Below are 18,398 nucleotides of genomic sequence, written 5' to 3' on the forward strand. Positions count from 1 at the left end.
GTGGGTACATGTTTGCCGGGAGCCAAAGCTAAACAGTGAGCCAAAGCTCTCTAGTGGAGACAAAGCTATTTACTGAAGCTAAAGCCAAGTAGTGAGCAAAGGTCATTTAGTGGAGACCTAAAGCTATTTAGTTGAAGTGTTACCTAGGACCCGAAATCATGGGTGATAGATTGTGAGAACATCCATCTGTTAGTTTTAGAGCATCTGGGAGATAGCTTAAGAAAACATCCTTACGGCATCTTGCAGGTACAATATTTAACCCATGAAAGCACTCTTCCTATCTTCTGCAGCAGTAAATTAACCTTCCCCCTTTCCTGTCTTCTCCCTATATAAGTTGGGTAAAAATTTCTAATAAACAGAAGCCTTGATCAGACAAACAGACTTGGCTTTCATTCCTTCGTCTCTTGTCCCTATTCCCCCATTCCTTCCGTTCTCCTACTTTAGGAACCCCGTTGAAGCCCCGCGGGCAGGGGCACATGTTTCCTTGGCTTGCCCTTGCCTTGGGGGTTGTAAGGCTTCGAGGTTGCAGTTTCATTCTGTTGTGGTCTCCACACCTCAGGCATGTCCTACATTCCCCTTTCTCTGGCCTGTTTCCTGGGAGGTCAACAAAACCAGAGGGCAAGTTTGTGAGTTTGGCAAATGGTCATGGGCAAAGCAGCTCAGTTCTTTGCTCACCATTCTAGGTTCTTCTGTTACTTAGGTTTTTATCCTCCTCATCCTCAATATTCTGACTTTCCTTTGATGTTTTAAAGAAAACATATTTCATACTTTTCAGATTTTAAATTTTTTTTTTTTTTTTGGACAGGGTTTCTCTGAGTACAAAGCCCTGGCTTTGTACTTTGTACTGTGACAATTGTCTTCTTAAGGAACATTTAGAAACGTATCTTTCTTACTATATAAAAATGCTGTTGTCTTGTACAGGTTATCAAGATGCTGTGAGTTCACGAGCTGCAGTGACGGTGTTGTGCCTGGAAGACAGTGTTCCTCAGTCCTCCTCCTCTGGCTCTTACAATTACTAATTTTTAAAATGTGTGTGTGTGTGTGCGTGTGTGCGTGTGTGTGTGTGTGTGCGTGTGTGCGTGCGTGTGTGTGTGTGCGTGCGTGTGTGTGTGTGTGCGTGTGTGCGTGTGTGTGTGTGTGCGTGTGTGCGTGTGTGTGTGTGTGTGCGTGTGTGTGTGTGTGTGTGTGTGTGTGTGTGTGTGCGTGCGTGTGTGCGTGCATGTGTGTGTGTGCGTGCGTGCGTGTGTGTGTGTGCGTGCGTGCGTGCGTGTGTGCGTGTGTGTGTGTGTGTGTGTGTGTGTGCGTGTATTGCATGTATTGAGTGTGTACATGCACACTTGCATGTCCCAGGGCACATGTAGAGGTGAAGAGGGCAGATTTGGGAGCTGGCTCTCTCCTTCCACAGTGTGGGTCCTGGTACCAAACTCAGGTCCTTGGTCTTGGTGGCAAGTACCTCTACTTGTCACCTGATCACCCCCTCTTACACTCTGTCCCCTCTTCTGCAATGTTCCCTGAGCCTTGCAACGGTTTCAGCCGTCGCTTGTTTTCAGCCTCTGCAGTGACTCCTGCCCGCTGTGAGCCGAGAGCAGCACTGGTTTATGAGCACCAGCAAACATGTAGAAGGCAGAGCGTGACAGGCACAACACCCACTTGGCAAAGTGACAGCAGATTTCTCACTAGGGCTCGTGACATCCCCAGCTAGGGCTTTTGATGAGGTTTACGTGGACTCCCTCTTCTGGAGCCGACTTTAAATCCAACCAGAGAGAAGCTGTTGGTCCTGTCACAGCCACACTAGCAACAGTCTATTGGTCTCGCTCTCGCAGGCACGGCTCGCCTGGCTTGTGGTAGTGTGTGTGGCGTGCGCCTCCACGCCTGGTGGGCCCCTGATGACTTTTCTCCCCTGCAGCCAGCACCGGGCACCTCCCAGCACCAGGCACCTCCCAGCACCAGGGAAGCTAGCCGGCTGGGAGGAAGCTTCCCGCTCAGCTCCACTCGACCTCTCTATGTCCTGTAATGGCCGTTTGGTATTTTGACTATTCCAGGTTCCATGTGTAACACATTAACTCTCACCACTGAAGTGACGCATAAAATGTCGATACATTTGAAAATGTCTGCAGAAAGAAAACAGACCTCTGTTAATATTCCTGTTGAAAGTGGCCCATGTGATTCTTTCAGTAGGTTGAGAGGAAGAGCAGGTGGGCTGAGTAATCGGGACCTGCTTTCGGATTGCAATGGCAGTCACTGCACCCATCTGCATGCCTCATATACTTTGGAATCATGGCATGGTGGCCTTCGTATTTGACTCTAGCATTCAGGAGGCAGAGGTAGGCAGAGCTCTGTGAGGTAGGCAGAGCCCAGGCCAGCCAGGGCTACACAATGAGACTAATGAGATGGTTTGGATTTTGTTTCATTTTTAAAAAAGATTACTAGCCTTAATTTTACTTTAAAAATATTTTTATTTTAAGTTATGTATGTGGAGTGTGTGTGCGTGCATGCATGTGCACATGTATACGTGCTTGTGAATACAGGTGCCTGCAGAGGCTAGAAGAAGGCTCAGGATTCTCTGGAGCTGGAGTTACAGGTGGCTATGCGCTACTGATGTGGGTGCTGGGAACCGAACTCAGTTCTTCTGCGAGAGCAGTGCGTGCTCCTAAGCACGTACTCTCAGCCACCTCCTTAGCCTCAGTTTTAAATGATAATTCCATTTTATTTGACAATATGACTGATCTGTAACAAAACAAAGAAGTGACAGACCCCATTTCTCCGCTGTGTGCAATGCTGCCACCGCCCCGAATGCTCCTTGCTTTCCCATACGTTCTGGCATTCCCACACCCCTACTCACACTTCCCAGCCCTCCCCTAGCCCACCTCCATCCCTGCACATGAAGAGAAGCCTTGGATTCTCTAAGTTATCCCTACACTCTGCTACCTGGGGTGTGATTCAGCCCAAATGTCGAATCTCCTTTGTATGTTACGTTCATAAGTTATGAGTTCATGTCTTGAGTGAGAAGGCATAAAGGTCCATGCTGACTATAAATATGTTACAACTATAAAGATACAAATACACGCTAAATAAAAAGAAATGTAAGACATGCGCCGATCAGCGCCGAGGGATCTAACACGTGGGCCTCTCCTTTGCTGTGGTCTGTCCGTGTGTAAGACACGCCCTGTCCTACCTTCTGGTTCAGTGCCCTGTTGATCAGAGTTTCTGCGGTAAAGGATTCTCTGTGCGATTAACACATGTCCCCTGCAGCTCTGCCACTGTGTTTCAGATACAGAAGCAGGTAAGTAGGTCAGCTTTGCCAAACCTATTGTGTAGCATTTTCTCTCTGACATTCTCCCATGGCCCAGACACAGCTGTCTGCATGGCAGCGTCCCTAACCTCCCCACTGCAGCGTCCCTAACCTCCCCACTGCAGCGTCCCTAACCTCCCCACTGCAGCGTCCCTAGCCTCCCCACTGCAGTGTTCCTAACCTCCTCACTGCAGCTGCCACGGAGCCAGGACTCCGCTGGCCACAAAGCCAGCTCCATCCACACAGCCACGCCTTTGTTAAACTCCGCTTGTCATGGATTTACACAAAGCCACTTAGAAATTTTAGCTGAGGTCTTAATTTCAAACACTTCCTTAGTTGAAATCTTAAAAAAAAAACAACAAAAAACAAAAAACAAAAAAACCAAAAACAAACAACCCCCCCCACAAAAAACCACCTTTTTATTGGTTCTTTGTGAGCTTCACATCATGCACCCACTCCCATTCATCTCCCCACCCCCTCATATCTGCTCTCCACCTTTGCAACCTTTGCCCCCAGAAGAAAACACACACACACATACACACACACACACCAAAATGTAACAAAGCATAGGAAACACCTCTTCGTGGAAGCTGTAGGGTGTCATGTGTGTCCCACAGTATACCCCTCTGTCCACACATCTCTCCTTGCAAATGTCCATTGCCAGGAGTCATTGGTCTGGTTCGCGGTCTCTGGCTTCTGTTACACACCGTCAACACTGTTACACCATCAACACTGGATCCACGCCAGGACTCCTCCCGGCTTTCCTAGTGTTGCCCTGAGTCACGGAGACCCTGCAGCACTGGATCTGCAGGATCAGCCCTTTCCTGCGTCCCAGCCATTCATAGACGATCACAAAGCCATGGGTCTGGACTGGGTGGTAGCTGAGCTCGTCCTCTTTTCAGCTCTTCTGAATCTGCCCCGCCAGGGGGAGGCCTCCAGCACTGCCTCAGCTAGGCCACAATGCCACTGTCAGCAGAGGCAGGGACAGGGGCTGGCTCACCCGCACCCGTACCTCCAGGGCCAGCTCCCCTGTGCTGCCCAGGCGAGGCTGCCAGCTATCCCACCCTCACACTCTCAGGACTGGCTTAGCCGTCAGGGTTAGCTCCCTGGAGTGGCAGAGGCGAGGTGCAGGGGCAGCTCTCCTGAGTGCTGCTGCCAGTGAGGGCCAGTGCCAGTTCTGCACAGCCCTTGGACATCTCCGTGGTCCAGGCAGCCGGGGCCAGGGTCGTTAGCGGGGATAGGAGCCACAGACATCTACGCTGACCCCTGTAGCTGCTCAACTAGAGATGCAGACTTGGCCCTCAAGGCCAGATAGGCTGGATTTCACCAGGGCCTCAGGGCCAGCATGGGCTCGGACTTCACCATGGCCTCAGCTGGCGGGGCTGGCCACTCACACAGGCTGCTCCTCTCTTCCCTCCACTCTCCAGTTCCATCTCTCCTCATAATGCTCAAATTGTTCTGCTTCTCTTTCACTCTTTTCACTGCGCACCCTATACTTGCACATTTAGTGGCTCCCGCTGTAGGCGGGCCTTGTTGCTGACAGGCCCCTGGATGATGTCCTCTGCTCTTGCTGTGAGGTGGCAGGCAGGCCTCTGGCTGTCTTTCCCACTGGCACTGAGTGGCATGGCAATGGGCCTGCTTCTCGTTAGTTGAGTTTTCTTTCTTTTTTTTCCCTCTTTCTTTCTTTCTTTCTTTCTTTCTTTCTTTCTTTCTTTCTTTCTTTCTATCTTTCTCTGAGACAGGGTGTCTCTGTGTAATAGACCTCTGGCTGTCCTTGACTTGCTTTGTAGTCCAGGCTGGCCTTGAACCCACAAAGATCCACCTGCCTCTGCTTTCCAAGTGTTGGGGTTAAAGGCATGTGCCACCACACCCAGCCCTTAGTTGAAGTCTTAATGTCATCTTTTTACTGTTTTGGAAAGTGGCAATAGCAGCTGGAGATGACACAGCTGGTTGGTAAGAGCTGGCTATGCAAGCACAAGGACCTGTGTTCAGATCCCCAGTACCCACAAGACAAGCCAGGAACAGCAGCCAGCTGAAGAGGTAGGGGCAGGAGGGTCTGGAGCTTACTGGCCGGGTAAATTGTTGAGCTTAGGGTTCAGTGAGGGACTAAGATAGAGAGGGACTGAGGAAGATGGCGGCCATCAACTTCTGGCCTCTGTGCACAGGTGTGTCTGTGTATACACACACACCATGTCACACACATATACCATACACATACATACATCACACACACATACACCATACACATACACACACCACACACAGACCACACACACATACACCATACACTACATACCACACACAGACCACACACACATACACCATACACTACATACACCACACACAGACCACACACACATACACCATACACTACATACCACATGCACACATACACCACACACATACCACGTGCACACACACCCGTGCACACACACACCACACATGAACACAGCATACCGAATACACCACACACATACACACACACTACTGCCCCTCCCACAGAGTGGTAATAGGCCTTTGCCGAGTGAGTTTATGAAGAACTAGAGTCCTCGGACACATGCCTGCTTATAAGCAGTGTCCTGAGACTAACTGCACCGGTCAGAACTGAACGGCCTGCACACTGTTTTGGACGCAGACTTGTTATAGCAAGTGAAATTGACACAATAATATAGAACCTTAAAACAGCGCAGACATGGTGCAGGACCCACAAAGCAGCCAGATCAAGTCTCCACGTTTCTCACAGGCCCCAGTTCAGGCTGCTCTAAACTCAGGTCTGCCTCAGTAGCCCAGATAAAGTTGTCACCCCGGGGCCTGGGACAGAGGGTGGCAGAGTTGGAGGCTGGTCTGATGCGTGTTACTGGCCCTCAAGATCTGGTTATACTGATCCTTGTTTTGCAAACCTGCCTAAGACATTCCTGATTGGTTGAGTAAATGGCCTACACCCAGGCAGGGTAGAATGGGGTGGGCGTGGCTAAGATTTTGGGGGGTTGTTTGAGGACAGGAAAATAGATGGACGTGAAAACAGAAGGAAGGAGGACACCACAATGGGTTAGTGTGGAGAAGAAACCTTGTGGGGGAAAAAGGCCCAGATGAAGCAAGCACTATGGGATGAGGTATGGAAGGTAGACCAGATGAGGATTAGGCGGAAGGCACTGGACGGGGGCTGGGAGATGGATGTGAGGTTATTGAGACAGTGTAAGTGAAATATCTGCCCGGGCCAAGGTGAATAAGGCAATTATAAATCTAACAGGTGCCTGTGTCTCATTATTCGTGATAGTGGGTTAGATAATACTGTCATGATAATCTTAGGGCTAATAATAAATATTATAGAGCCCAACACTGTTTTTTTTTTTTTTAGCAACAATACCTCATGATGCTTCCAGTCAAACTTCTACCTCCTTATCGGACTAAAGAGCTAAAGAGCCTTTCTTCTCCTCAGAGTTCTAAATTTCATTTATTTAAAAACTACATTAAAAATCCCCTTGGAGATGCTCATAAATGCAGATTTTTTAATCCTAGAAATGTGTATTGTTATGACATTTCCAAGAAAAATAAAGTGTCTTTAATACATCCTTTTGTCAATTTATTTATTGTTTCAGACAGGATCTCGTGGTACAGTCCTGGCTGTCCTAGAACTCACTATGGAGCAGACTGGTCTTAAACGGATCCTGGGCTTCCCAACTGTGGAGATTAATGGCACATATGCCCAGCCCTCTGTCTTGGGGCAGGACATACGTAAGGTTTACCCCAGCGACACTTCGTACCTTCACCAGGAAGACTATCACCAGAACGACTATCACCAGAACATTCATCCCCAAAGTCCTTTCTCAGCGAGCAGCCACAGCTACTGTTCCTCGCAGGCTCTGGTGATCACAGATCTGCTTTCTGGTGCTTCTGTCTCTCTCGGTACTTCATCCCATGCACAGCCTCTTTTGCCTGGTAGCTCACTCAGCATCGGGGTCATCTGAGTCGTAGGGCTCCTCAGCACCCTGCTTCCCACGGCTGACTGCATTCCATTGTAGGTGCAGTGTCCCTCCGTCACCACCCGGCCAGCACCTGGGCCATTTCCCCTCTCGGTTGTTGTGCTTACTGCTGCTGTGACTATTTCTGTCTGCAAGCTTTTGGTCGAACAGGTTCCCAGTTTTTGGTATACAGTCGGGAGCGGGATTGCAGGGCCATAGAGCAAGCAACGCAGCCAGCTGTGTCTGCAGCTGCAGCATTGTACATCCTCGCAGGAACAGCCCCGCTTCTCCGTGTCCTCTCCAGTGTTTTTCCTGTTTTCACAGCAGCCATTCTGAGTGTGAAGCTGTGCCTCACTGCATACTAACCAGTGCTGGTACGCATCTTTTCATGAGCTTGTCATTTGTATTGCTTCACTGGAAAGGTCTGCTTCAGTACCCTGCATATTCCTAATTGGATTGTCCTTCTGGTACTGAATGTCCAAAATTCATATCCTGAAATTCTGCCCTTACCAGATATAGAATTTGTAGCTATTTTCTCCCATTTTGAGGTTTTTTTTTCCACTTTGTGTAATTCTGAGCATGTCTGAGTCGGGCATCTGGTGTTCTCCTCTCTGCCCTATTGCCTTGGGACGGGGTCTCTCTTGACTGGAAGCTTACTTTGTGCTGGGCTGGTGGGTTTGAGGACTCTGGGCTCTGTCTGTATATGTTCCCTTGTGCTGGCACAACTTATGTAAACATGGTCCTTAAGCACACACAGCAAGCAGTCTTAGCTCACAATGATGCACTGAGCCACATCTCAAGTCCCTTTTCTTTTCCTTTCCTTTCCCTCCCTTCTTGCCCCCCTCCTCCCCGTCTTTCTTTCCTTCCTTAAGACAGGAGGGGTCTCCCTATGTGGACTAGGCTGGCCTCAGACTTGGAGATCCGCCTGTGTCTGTGTTGGGTCTAAAGGCACGCCACCACACCGGGCCTACCTTCACGTTCCTGATAGGCCAAGAGGTTTGATTCCAGTTCATTTTTATTGCTGTGGTCGCAGTGTTATATCCAGGAAACCACGGCTAAGTCCAAGGTCACCAAGAGTGTGTCTGTTTTCCTCGCAGATTGTGGCTTCAATTCTTGAATTTAGATTTTTGACCTGCTTTGTATCAAGTTTGCACACAGTGGGACGAGCCAAACTCTGTTCTTTCCTATGCGGATATTTTTCCTAAATGGTTTGACATCCTTGCTGGGAACCAGCGAGTCTAGAACACTTTCAAAAGTTACTTCTGGACTTTATTCCATCCTATTGGTCTGCATGTGCACGTAGGCACCACTACCACACTGTTTTGATTAACATAACCTTGAAAAAAAGAAAATCTAAGTCCTCTCTCAAGTCCCCATTACTAAAGATGCTTGTTTTATTGGTCATTTCGGGTCTCTTACAATTCCATATGCATTTTAGTATTGACTTTCTCAATCTAGCAGAATTGTTTGGGGTCTTGGTAGGGGGTGTGGGGTTGCTGTTGTCTTAACACTTGTTTTCCAAGCTGTGAACACAAGATGTCTTTGGTATATTTACATCTTCTCTATTTCGGTAATGGACTCATCATGTACATCTCCTACCTCCTTGGTAAGTGTGTTTTTCATTCCCCCATGTTAGAAATGGCACTGCTCCCTTAATGTTACCCCACTTTTCCTTGTTAGTGTATAGAAACATAACTATGAGATCCTACACAGCAACATTACTGAAATTTTAAGTTAGCTAGTTTTTTTGTGTGTGGATTCTTTAGACATTTTAAAACATAGGATTATATTGTCTGAATATGGTTTTACTTCCCTGTTTTTAATCTGAATTCCACATTTCTTTCTTTTTTTCTAATTTCTCTGAACTCTAGTTCAGTGTTGAAAAGCACCAGCAAAGAGGCTAATTTTGTTTGTTTGTTTTTTGAGACAGGGTTTCTCTGTGTAGCCTTGGCTGTCCTGGACTTGATTTGTAGACCAGGCTGGCCTGGAACTCACAGAGACCCACCTGCCTCTGCCTCTGCCACTACACCTGGCTAAGGCAGTTTTTAAAATTTGTGTGTAACTAGGAATTTGTTCAGCTTATCTACATTATATAATTTGTTGAAATTAATGCTTATTTTAATATATTTGTTTACAGTTTACTCAAGTAATGCAATTTAATATTTAATATGTTTTCTGAAGCAAGTGTAAATATAATTCTATGAGTGATTTAAACAAAGTTTTCCTTAAATATTAAGGACCTAGCTGGCATGGAGGTGCATGCCTTTGAGAAACCCTATCTCAAAACAACAACAAGAAAGCAACTAAAATAAAGGGTACCCTAATTTTAAATAAGAACATATTAATCACAGCCTGTACTTTAAAAGATGAGACTTTAGTTTTATATCCATTTTATATTAAGATAATGACTTCTCCTTTAAAGAGAATTTCATACAATATTGCTGCCCAGGGCATGTTATAGGCAATAAACAATTCACAGAGACTATTAACATTCACGTATGTAATTAGAGTTTACAAATGTACAAAACTTTGAGTAACAAACACTTTAAACTTAGTTTTCAAACACTTGGTTAACACGACCCCCCTCCCACACCACCTTTTGATTACAATGAGTTCCTAACTGTGTCAAAATGTTAGGAGCAAGGCAGCAGACAGAACGTTGGAACAGCCAAACGACTGTGTCAGTATCAAAAAGAGAAAATCAAATGGCCTTTTGTAATATAAAAGAAAATAAGTCTACATAATTGCATACTGGCTGGGCGGAAGAACCTCCTAGAGGACAGAATATTTATTGTCTACCTAAACTTGCATATCTTAATGTAATGCTCCTGCTTTCATTTCTGAGAACCCATCACAGTTCTTGGGGCTCTCTATGGAATGGCTATTTAAGTAGGACCCAGAGGTCTTATCAAGTATTTATTTGGTCAGTTATTTTCTTAATGCCTTACGTGTTTTTCTTTGTTCTCGGGTTAAACCAATTTTAGTACTAAAATTCATAGCTAGAGCATATGTAATATCATTGTACCTGGAAAAAAAACCCTAGAGGGTGAAGTCTTTAGTATGTCATTGAAACAGTGGTTTGATTAAAGGACAAAAGTATGGAAACTCATGTATGACAGACTTACAAAATGACATTTTAAAAGTTTGTATTCTTGAACTGTAATAACTCTAGACAATGTAAGTAAAAGGTGCCTGACTAAAAATAGGTGCATTCCCCAGTTAGTGCTGGATTGTTCTGGGGCAGTGCACTTGGATTCTCATTGTACATCAAGAATGTATGTTCCCAGTCCACTGGCTGTAGCTTTAACTTACTAAGAAATGAAGTGTCTCATGCTGTTATATCCATTCCTTCCCCCATTGTTTCATCTTCACTTTGAAATGAGGCATTTTGTGCCTAGGAGTGTGGTACTGCGCGCTCACTAAAAGTTAACCCACAGGTAGGACTGTCCTGACACCATAGAGGGAGAGGGCATCTTCATTTAGAGAACAAACTATGATATCATATCTTCACAGTCACGACACAGGCGCCAGCTCTTCCTAGGCACAGTGGAGCAACCTGAAAGGGACAAGAGGTATAGGTTGGGTATGGAGGAAGGTGGGTCACCTACGTGTGCTGTGACAGGTTTGTGGCATGACGACCAGACAAACAGCACAGCTTAGAGAATTGTGTTTAATACGCAATGCAACTATTCCCTGCTTTGGAACACTGCTGGCGGTGGGGTGGGCAGGGGCTTTAAACTTAGCAATCTATTTCAGCCCTTCTATAAGTGTCTTTTATCCAGTTGTTAACACAGTATAATGAAAGCAGTTATTTATCAGCTCACATTTTCAGGTGCTTAAAACAGCAGCAATAGTGGTGGCATCTACACAAGATGGCTGTGTGGCTGTACATTACTGATTTATAGCAAAGAAAACCTAGGTTCATTCCTGTTTATGATTAAATCTGTTTCTCATGGATCGGCCTATGCGCCACCTGTAACCTTAACTACAAATGGGTCTCTATTGCCTGTAAACAGAAATGACAGTTACCTTTGTTTCAGGAGGTTGTTATGACCACTTTGCAAAAATGTCTTCGTTTCAAGAGGTTGTTGTGACCAACTTGTTATGCTTATGTTCTGCTTCTGTAACCCCACATATTTGCTTGCCAATTCCATTCCCCTACTGCTAAACCTTTATCTTCCCTATGTCCAATGCTCATCTCTTGAATCCTGCATTAGGGAGACACAGCCCATATACAAGAATAAAAAAGCTTGCTTTAATTAATTTGGCCATGACTTGGGTCTTTCTCCTCAAATCTGTGGGATTAACTCTTACCTCTTCCACCGTCCACTGTGTCATTTCATTTACTGAAGAAATAAGACTGAAGTCACATAGTTGAAATCCTTCCATTTTATGCCTTTTTTTTTAAAAAAAGAAGCTCCCTTTTTAATCCTCTACTGTCATCCTTTCCCCAAGCTGCTTTGCAGTTAATCTTCATGGTTAATTTTACTGAATTTTAGAGTCAAGTAGAAAACACCCCTGAATGTGTCTGTGAGGGCTTTTCAGAGACTTCATCCCCCACCTGTGAAAGTGTGTGGGCTCATTCCTTAGCTTTAGGTCCTGGACTGAATTAAAAAAAGAGAAAGGCTGGGGCACTGGGCTGTTTTGAATAAGAATGGTCTCCATAGGCTCTCTATTTTCATGCTTGGTCCCCAGTTAAAGAACTGTTTGGAAGGATTAGGAGGTGTGGCCTTGTTGGAATGGGTGTGGTCCTGTTGGAGGTTTCAAGAGCCCACACCAGGCCCAGTCTGTCTCTGTCTCTGCTGCCTATGGATCAGGATGTAAAGCTCTTAGCTCCAGGACCATGCTCCTCACCATGATGATAATGGAGTGACATTCTGAAACTGGAAGCAAGCCCCTGATTAAATGCTTTCTTTTATAAGTATTGGCTGGTCATGGCATCTTTTCACAGCAATAGAACACTAAGACCAGCATCAATATTTACTGCTCTATACTTCCCTACCACAGATACAATGTGACCAGCTGTATAACCCTTCTGCCACCATGCTTTTCCCAGAAAGAGATGTGGTCTTTCCAGAAAGAGATGTGGTTAGCTAGGAGTCTTTTGCTAATAAGCTTGCCACATTGACTTTCTTACTTATTAATATAATTTAGGTTTGTCATGGTTATTAGATTACAGCCAGAAATTTAATATGCTGCCCAAGTATTGAGTATGTAAAAATTATTACTTGTGTATGGGTAAACTGTTCAAATATTTGACTACTATCCTTGCTTATTTTCTACAATATCCTCTACCCTTTGGTATAGCCTTCCTCTGGACCTGTCAGCTCTACCACTGCTAGAACGTTTTATCAAATAGTGGTTAATAATTTATCTGAATATTAATTTATACTTCAAAGGAATTTGAGTTTTGTTATAAAATAAGACACTGCATCTTGTCTTTTTCACACTTAGTCAAGAGGCAACTTTATCGCATTAAAAAAGACTAACTTTATTTTATTATGCATATGAATGTTTGCTATATGTATGCATATATATATATGTATATATATATATATATATATATATATATATATATATATATATATATACAGTGCCCATAGAATCCAAAAGAGGGTATAGATGCCCTGGAACTGGAGTTGGAGGATGCTGTGAGCCTCCATTCAAGTGCTGAGAACCAACCTTGGGTCCTCTGCAAGAGCAGCAAGTGCTCTTAACACCTGAACCATCTCAGGCTGTATTTGTGTGATACATGTCAATGTTGAGTACAGTTTAGAGGGTCTTATCACAGTAAGAGAGAGGTGAGATAGTGAAAAGCGACATGGCCTACCTGGGTCCATTCATTCGTCTGGGGGTCATAAGCTTCCACTATGTTCAGGTAGGTCTGTCCATCATAACCCCCAACAGCATACAGCTTGTCGCCAAGTAAACAAACACCCACTGCATCTCTGCTAATGCTCATGGAGGCCACTGCAGTCCACATGTCTGTTTTGGGATCATATCTGAAAGAAAATTTTACCACTGGAGCTGACATTGCAAACATCTGTCCTTCAAGTCTAGTTTCTGTCTTATCTGTGATGTAAATATGTTGAAGGCATTTTAGAGAAAAAGATCATTATTTTCCTAAAAGACATGTAACTTACACTGTGACGGATTTAATTAGTAGATATAGCACACTTAGCAACTCAACATAAATATAAAGTAAAACTGCTTCAAGGCTTCGGTGTCGCCATTGAAAATGTGGGCAAAGCAATATACTAAAACTCTGTGTAAGAGGACTTAAATTCTCAATAATGGTAGTGTCCATTTTTGTTGTGCTGTTGTTTTCTTGCTCTTTTTAAATTAGAACTGCTAATGGTGTCATTTAAAGTGTAGATAGTTCATGCTAACATGCCATATTGCTTCTGATGTTTCTTACACCAACAACTGTCTTTTCCTTGGAGTAATTAATCACACTAAAGAACCCTGGATTTCCTCCCCGGATCATAACATGAGCAGAACACCTCTTCCCACTACAGACGAGATGCAGCTGTAACTTAACTGCCTTTTGCAACACCGCCAGATCTGCTTGTTGTCCGAGACTGGTGAGTGTCACCAGCCTGGATTTTAGGTCACCACCCTTCTCGCCATCTCCAGTTCACTAAGTAAATCACTCTAACCTTAAAACACCGGCTCCAGTCTCCCTTTCTGGTGCTCACTGATTACATATTCCTCTAAGATCTGAACTCTATCCTAAGGCCCTGGCATTCTATGTGACTGCTCCTCCTTCTTCTCTGTCTCCTCTTTTTTTTTTTTTTTTTCTAGATTTATTTATTATTTATTCAGTGTTCTGCCTACATGTGTGCCTCAGGACAGCAGAGGGCATCAGATTTTACTACAGATGGTTGCCAGCCATCTCACATTGAACTCAGCACCTTTGGTGCTCTTAACCACTGATCCATCTCACCAGCCCCCACTGTCTCCTCTTTTGGCACGCTCCCTATCACTCTTGGCTCTCCAGCCACACAGTTTTCCTTTATTTCCTATGTGAACCATATTCTTTTTTATTTTGGAGTGTTCACACATGATTCTAGTGTTTCTTCCCCTAAAATGCATTCAATTCTCTCGTTCTTAAACTAAATAAAAAAAAAATTACATGAAGACCCAACCTGCCACCCAAATCTTCAGTGCTACTAGATTCTCTGCCATGCCTAAAAGCTGAGTTTCTTATAACCAGTATGAATGACTTGGTTAAACCTTTAAGACTCGTAAGAGCTTTTCATTTTTCTTTCTTTTTTCTCTCTCTTTTTTTTGAGACAGTTTCTCTGTTTAGCCTCAGCTGTACTGGACTTGCTTTGTAGACCAGGCTGGCCTCGAACTCACAGAGATCCACTTGCCTCTGCTTCCCTGAACGCTGGGATTATAGGTGTGTACCACTGTGCCCAGCAGCTTTTCATTCTTCTTTATCATTTCCTATTATTTCACTGTAAATCAAAATGGGCCAGATATGTCCCTATTCTTTTCACTTCTTACATTGTTTCCCCACCCCTAATTCATTCTTTCTTAAATTCATCAAGCTCCCATACTTTTCTGATGAGGTACAGAGTCCAACAGAAAACAGCTAAACAATAAATGCTTGTCTCAATGGATTCATTATGTGCTCAATCCCAAGGTAAGATACGAGGAGACTGGAATCCAAGTAGGCAGCTGGGAGACAGGTGGAGAGATAGCCGGAGAAGACAACCCAGTGTTCATAGAACTGTAGGGGTCATGCTGCGCATGACGGCCTCACTACAGACTCATGACTCTGTCTGGAAGTGTGGCAAACTATTTTGTTTGTTTGTTCTTAGTTTCCCTTTGCAGGAAATTACCTCTCCACACAGTCTGAAAGTCTGGGAGTCAGGTTGGACGTGGGGGCATCGTGTCCTCCGATGGCGTACAGCAGCCCATTCCAGGTGGTCACTCCAACGCGGCCTCTCCTTTTGGACATCTGCGCACACAGTGTCCATTTATTGGTATGAGGGTCAAAGCATTCTACTGACTTGAGACAAGAGCTGCCATCACGACCACCAACTGCATAAAGTCTGTAGAGAAGAACAAGTGAAATGATAGCTCGTTGACTTTAAGGTGTCACTGTTGATGCACCATGCTGAAGATACTAAGAAAGAAGATATGATAGCAGGTAAATGAAAGCCATAATATCCATCTAAAAAACGATTTCCACTTCTTTGCCCATTAGGTTCTTACAACACTAACACAAAGGACTTAACAATTGTGTCCTGAGGAAATAAGAGCTTAGGCATAAATAGAAAAAATATTTATTAATATTTTCTGTTTATTTGTTTATTTAGCCAGGGTCTCATTATGTAGCCTTGGCTGCTCTAGAACCCACTATATAGACCAGGCTTGCTTCAAACTCAAATTTCTGCCTCTGCTTCCTGAGTGCTAGAATTAAGGATGTGTGGCCACTCCACCCATCCCCTTGTTTTCCTTATATCACAATTCTAGAGGTACCTTGCTAGTGCTGATTTTTACCTTCCCTCCTCTCTCTTTTTGTAAGTGAAAACATGAAAGCAATAAAAGAGAAATTAATTAAAAACCATCAAGTGATTTATTTTATGGTTGAAGAAAGGGTTAAAAGGTTTGTATTTAGTCCTCAAACAATTGAGAACTGTGAGTGAAGACCCCGTTAAATCTGTTTTTTTTTTTTTTTTTTTTTTTTTTAACAGTAGACAAAGGCCTTTTCTTAAATCCATTCTGGGGTTACCAGTCTACCACAATAAGAAAGAAGAGACACAAAAGTAAAGACAATGCAGGGAAAATGAGATCACAAGATTTTAAGTTTTAAATTTATGCATCAAAAAATTTCACATGTGCATATATGCATCCTTATGTGTAGGCACACACAGGTTTACGGGTGCACATACGTGTGCCTGTGGAGCCTGAGGCTGACGCCAGGTACCACCTCTCCATGGCTCCTCTACCTCATCCTCCCAGGCAGGTCTCTCAGTCAGCCCAGACCTCCCGGATATGGCTAGCCTGTGAGGCTTGTTCTGGTGATGCCCGCCTCTGCCTTTCCAGGATGGCCTGACAGGCGGCCTGCCACGGCCGTCTGATATCTGCATGGGCTTTAGGGACCCAGCTCTGGTCCTCATGCTTATTAAGCAAGCAATTCAGCTGCAGACATCTCCCCGTCCACTGTAGTACTTTCAAAAGCATAGTTTTGAAGATTGTTGCTGTACAATTTTATATTGGATATTTATATAAAACTTAGAACTCTGTGATCCCTGCATGGAAGAACAACTTATCTATGAGCAATTAGGCCTATTATAGACAGAAATTACTGAGAAGGTTTTGTTAACTCACTTGAAGCAATAATAAATTTAGTTTATTGTGGCTGAAATGGAATATCAAAATATCTCCTTACTTTCCACTTAGTACTGCCACACCCACTGTGCTCCTGGGGGTGGACATAGTGGCAACAAAATTCCACTGGCGAGCCTGAGGGTCCCATCGCTCCACTGTATTCAGATAGCTCCAGCCATCATGGCCTCCTACGGCGTACATGGGCCCTTCCAACACAGCCACACCTGCAAGTGGACAGGAGAGAGGGAAGACTTAGATTTGCTCCAAACTCACACTCACTCAAAACCTAAGTACACTCAATCTGAAACATGCAAATGTAACCAAGCATGAACGCAGGCTATAGCTACTGATCTTCCCGGGCTTTCCCGCAGTAAGTGGGCTGACACAGCTCTGCAGTTCTTTCTCTGAAGCTTAGAGATGGCATCTTGAGCTACAACTGCAAGTTATTTTAAACCTCTGCCAGATGCGCATACTGCCATTACTAAGACAGTCTCAACACTCAGTGTCTTCATTCTTTCTCTCTAGGACTTCAGAATTTCAGGTTTTACTGTAGCTAAGTGTGACACCACAGCCTTGCAAGAAGTGTGACATCATAGCCTTGAATTTGTTGGTACCCTCATCAGGGAACAGAGCCATTCTTAAATTCATTCAGCAAAGGTCTCTTCAGTTTCTAAGTTATAGGCACTCCACAGAACATAATAGGTGAGGCCATGCCCTTGGTGTATAGGACACAGATATGAAATACACATCAGGTATGTACCAACAGTGGAGCAATGAAAGCAAGGGTAGAGAGTGCCAAGGAACAGCTGTGTGATGAGGTGACATGTGAATAGAAGCGGGAATGCCACAGGAGGCCATGCACGGAGGGGGAGGTGAGGGACAGTGACAGTGTGCTGGGTGCCAAAGTTGTCTATTTGGCTGAGCAGGTAACTGGAAGAGAGAGGGCAGAATATGAGGGAGTCAGAAATGGTGCCTCTGACCTTGTCCCTCATTAGGACTTTAGGTTTTATTCTGAATGTGACGGAGAGTTGGCCAAGGACTTCTTGTTTGTTGGCCCTTGTGTTTTGAGACAGGCTCTCACTTTGTGAACTAGGCTGCTCTTAAACTCACCACCCTCCTTCCTCCACTTCCCAAGTGTTGGAATGACAGGTGGGCATCACCACATCCTGGTTTAGCAAAATTTTTTAAAGATTTATTTGTTTTATGTCTATGAGGGCTCTGTCTGCATGAATGCCTACAGGCCAGAAGAAGGTGCTGGATCCTATTATACATGGTTGTGAGCTGCCGTATGATTGCTGGGATTTGAACTTAGGTCCTCTGGAAGAACAGTGTGTGCACGATGCAAGCAGAGGCATGAGAATGTGCCCTGAAGCTCACCTTCCCTCGTGGCTTTTGATGCCCTGTGATGCTGCCATGTTAGAGACCACCCAGCCCACACAGATGAAAATCCAACAGAGATTATCCAGAGCAGCAGAGCCCTTCCACCAGCCTAAATGATGCCAAGCCACCAGCCTGCAGCTACGTTAGTAAGGAGTCACGGTCTCTGCTTCTACATTTCAGCCAGATGTGGCAGCACGGGTTTGCAGTGTCAGCACTGGCCAGGTGGAGGCAGGAGGATTAGGAATGCAAGGCTACCCTCAGCTACATAGTGAATTTGAGGCCAGCCTGGACCGTATGAGACCCTGGCTCAAAACAAAACTACAACAAAAGGCTTCTAAGTTGTGGAGTTTTTTGTTATGCTGCAGAAGCTGGTGATACACCCCAGTTTTATTTCTGCACTTCTCCACTCTCTTTCTCTT

The 18,398-nt window shown here is 44.8% G+C and overlaps 1 protein-coding gene across 4 annotated transcripts in view; it reads right to left on the reverse strand.

Annotated features, from left to right (window-relative positions):
• Positions 1-9,609: 9,609 nt before the first annotated feature.
• Positions 9,610-18,398, reverse strand: part of Klhl5 (kelch like family member 5) — a 63,514-nt gene continuing 54,725 nt past the window's right edge. For all 4 annotated transcript variants that reach the window (XM_021640684.2, XM_021640683.2, XM_060365274.1 and 1 more), the window contains exons 8-11: positions 16,661-16,823; positions 15,105-15,317; positions 13,085-13,256; positions 9,610-10,810 (exon numbers count right to left, since the gene is read on the reverse strand). In XM_021640684.2, coding sequence (XP_021496359.1) covers positions 10,754-10,810; positions 13,085-13,256; positions 15,105-15,317; positions 16,661-16,823 — 605 coding nt within the window. In that variant the 3' untranslated portion in view covers positions 9,610-10,753. The remainder of the gene's footprint in view (positions 10,811-13,084; positions 13,257-15,104; positions 15,318-16,660; positions 16,824-18,398) is intronic.

Source organism: Meriones unguiculatus, chromosome 12, assembly GCF_030254825.1.
Source record: "Meriones unguiculatus strain TT.TT164.6M chromosome 12, Bangor_MerUng_6.1, whole genome shotgun sequence".
NCBI classification, from domain to species: domain Eukaryota; kingdom Metazoa; phylum Chordata; class Mammalia; order Rodentia; family Muridae; genus Meriones; species Meriones unguiculatus.